Source organism: Calidris pugnax, unplaced genomic scaffold (genome assembly GCF_001431845.1).
Source record: "Calidris pugnax isolate Ruff unplaced genomic scaffold, ASM143184v1 scaffold81, whole genome shotgun sequence".
Taxonomy (NCBI): Eukaryota; Metazoa; Chordata; class Aves; order Charadriiformes; family Scolopacidae; genus Calidris; species Calidris pugnax.
In genome coordinates, this window is record NW_015090880.1 from 11,179,021 (window position 1) to 11,181,403 (window position 2,383).

The 2,383-nt window shown below is 59.8% G+C and overlaps 1 protein-coding gene across 1 annotated transcript in view; it reads left to right on the plus strand.

Annotated features, from left to right (window-relative positions):
• The first annotated feature begins 10 nt into the window (after positions 1-10).
• LHFPL4 (lipoma HMGIC fusion partner-like 4) overlaps positions 11-2,383 on the plus strand; it is a 12,853-nt gene continuing 10,480 nt past the window's right edge. The window contains exon 1 of the mRNA XM_014946616.1: positions 11-431. Within this exon, the coding sequence (XP_014802102.1) occupies positions 26-431 (406 nt within the window). The 5' untranslated portion in view covers positions 11-25. The remainder of the gene's footprint in view (positions 432-2,383) is intronic.

The window sequence follows — 2,383 nt, forward strand, 5'->3', positions numbered from 1 at the left end:
CTACCCGCCCGCCCCCTCCGGCAGGATGCTGCCCTCGCAGGAAGCCTCCAAGCTCTACCATGACAACTACGTGCGGAACTCGCGGGCCATCGGCGTGCTCTGGGCCATCTTCACCATCTGCTTCGCCATCATCAACGTGGTGGTCTTCATCCAGCCCTACTGGGTGGGCGACAGCGTCAACACGCCCAAGCCCGGTTACTTCGGGCTGTTCCACTACTGCGTGGGCAGCGGGCTGGCGGGCCGGGAGCTGTCGTGCCGCGGCTCCTTCACCGACTTCAGCACCATCCCCTCGGGCGCCTTCCAGGCGGCGGCCTTCTTCGTGCTGCTCTCCATGGTGCTGACGCTGGGCTGCATCACCTGCTTCGCCCTCTTCTTCTTCTGCAACACCGCCACCGTCTACAAGATCTGCGCCTGGATGCAGCTGCTGGCAGGTACCCACCGGCACCCCCCTTCACTTACACCCACCCCCTACTATCCCCTCCTCTCCCCCCTTCCCCCCCTGCCCAACCCTGGGCCTTCTCCGGGCATTGGGGTGGGGGGGGATGGACCATGGGGTTGGCTGGGATGGCAGTGCCAAACGCAGGGCAGCAGGCATGGGAGCCCCAGGCACTGGTAGCAGGGTCCCCGGCCACAGGGAACACCAGGGTTGCTCAAGGAAGCCGGGCTGGCACTGGTAGAAGGGCCCCCAGCCACAGGGAACACCAGGGTTGCTCAAGGAGGCTGGGCTGGCACTGGTAGAAGGACCCCCAGCCACAGGGAACACCAGGGTTGCTCAAGGAGGCTGGGCTGGCACAGGTAGCAGGGTCCCCAGCCACAGGGAACACCAGGGTTGCTCAAGGAAGCCAGGCTGGTGCTGGTAGAAGGGCCCCCAGCCACAGGGAACACCAGGGTTGCTCTAGGAAGCCTGGTTGAGTACAAGCACTGCCAGGCCATGGTTCCAGGAACCAGCCTCTGGGCTTTCTGAGACACCCAGGCCAGGCACTATCATTGATAAAGTACCAGGAATGGGCACCAGCTCTGGGCACTGGTTCCCAGGGCTCACCAGGCTCTGGTAGCTGGGCCCCTGGCCCCAGGGAACACCAGGGTTGCTCAAGGAAGCTGGGCTGGGTATAAGTACTGTGGATCCGTAGGACATTCCAGCCAGGACCCAGCATCAGGACACCCCAGAGCTTCCTGGAACACCCAAGCCAGGCACTAGCACTGACAGAGCACCAGAAACGGGCACCAGCTCTGGGCACTGGCACCTGGGGGTCCCCAGGCAACACCTGACCCCAGGGAACCACGGGGCTCCCTGGGACACAGTGAGAAAGCTGCATCAGGGACCCACCTCAGGAGACCCCAGAACAAGCACCAGCCCTGGGGCACCCTGTGACGCTCTGGGCCAGAGACCAGCCTCAGGGCACACCAGTACATCCCAGTCAGGGGCCAGCTTTGGGACACCTTACAATAAGAACTATCCCACAGAGTCAGGGACCAGTCCGAAGGATGTCCTAGGACACCTGGGACGAGCCTCCTGGGGACCAAGACCCCCAGGGGCACCCCACATCAGGGATTAGTCCCCTCCAAGACAGTGGGGGGCTGAAGATCCCAGTCTCCCCAAGGGCATCCCTGAGCAACCCCAGCCTGCAGGGGATGCACACTTTAGGGGAACCCCCAGGCCCTGAAGGGGCTCCATGACTGGCAGGAGCCCATGCATAGACCCCCTATCCCTGTAAAAGGACCTGTGCCTTCAGCTTCCCCTTAAAGAGATGTTGTGCCTGGGCTCCCTTCCTCCCTCCAGCATCATGAAAGGGCTATGAGGAGAGACCTTCCCCAGCTCTCTGCCTGAAGACATCCTGAGTACAGCGCTTCCACAGAGGGATACCATACATTTACCTTGGTGTCTCCTCAGAAGTGACCACAGACTCGAGCACAATCATTGCCCCCCGAAGTGACCCTGTTTATAAATCCTTCTTTTTATATAAATCTTTCTCCCTCCATAAATGAAATCCAACCGTAGGTGTAACCCAACACCCTCATAGATTCACTCCTCAAAGGGACACTATACAATAAACCAGACTTTTCCCCAGAAAGCGACCTGATATGTTTGTTGATAAGGATCCCAAGTATCCCCTTGTGTGCAGTCCCTCCAAGCTGTCCTCACAGAGGGTCTGTGCTTTTAGGATAAAGACCCCGAGAAGAGATGCTGAGCCTCCCCTGGTAGCGGGACCCTTCACTTCCTTCTCTCTCCAGTTTTACCACATGGAAAGATACTGCATTACTCCTCACTGCATAGAAAGTGTGAAGAGGCCCAGAGCTTCCACCAAAAGGACTCAGAGCCCCCCATATTCTTAATAAAAGCTCCCCAGTCTGCCCTCCCTGGGAGAAGCCCCCCCCCCCCCCC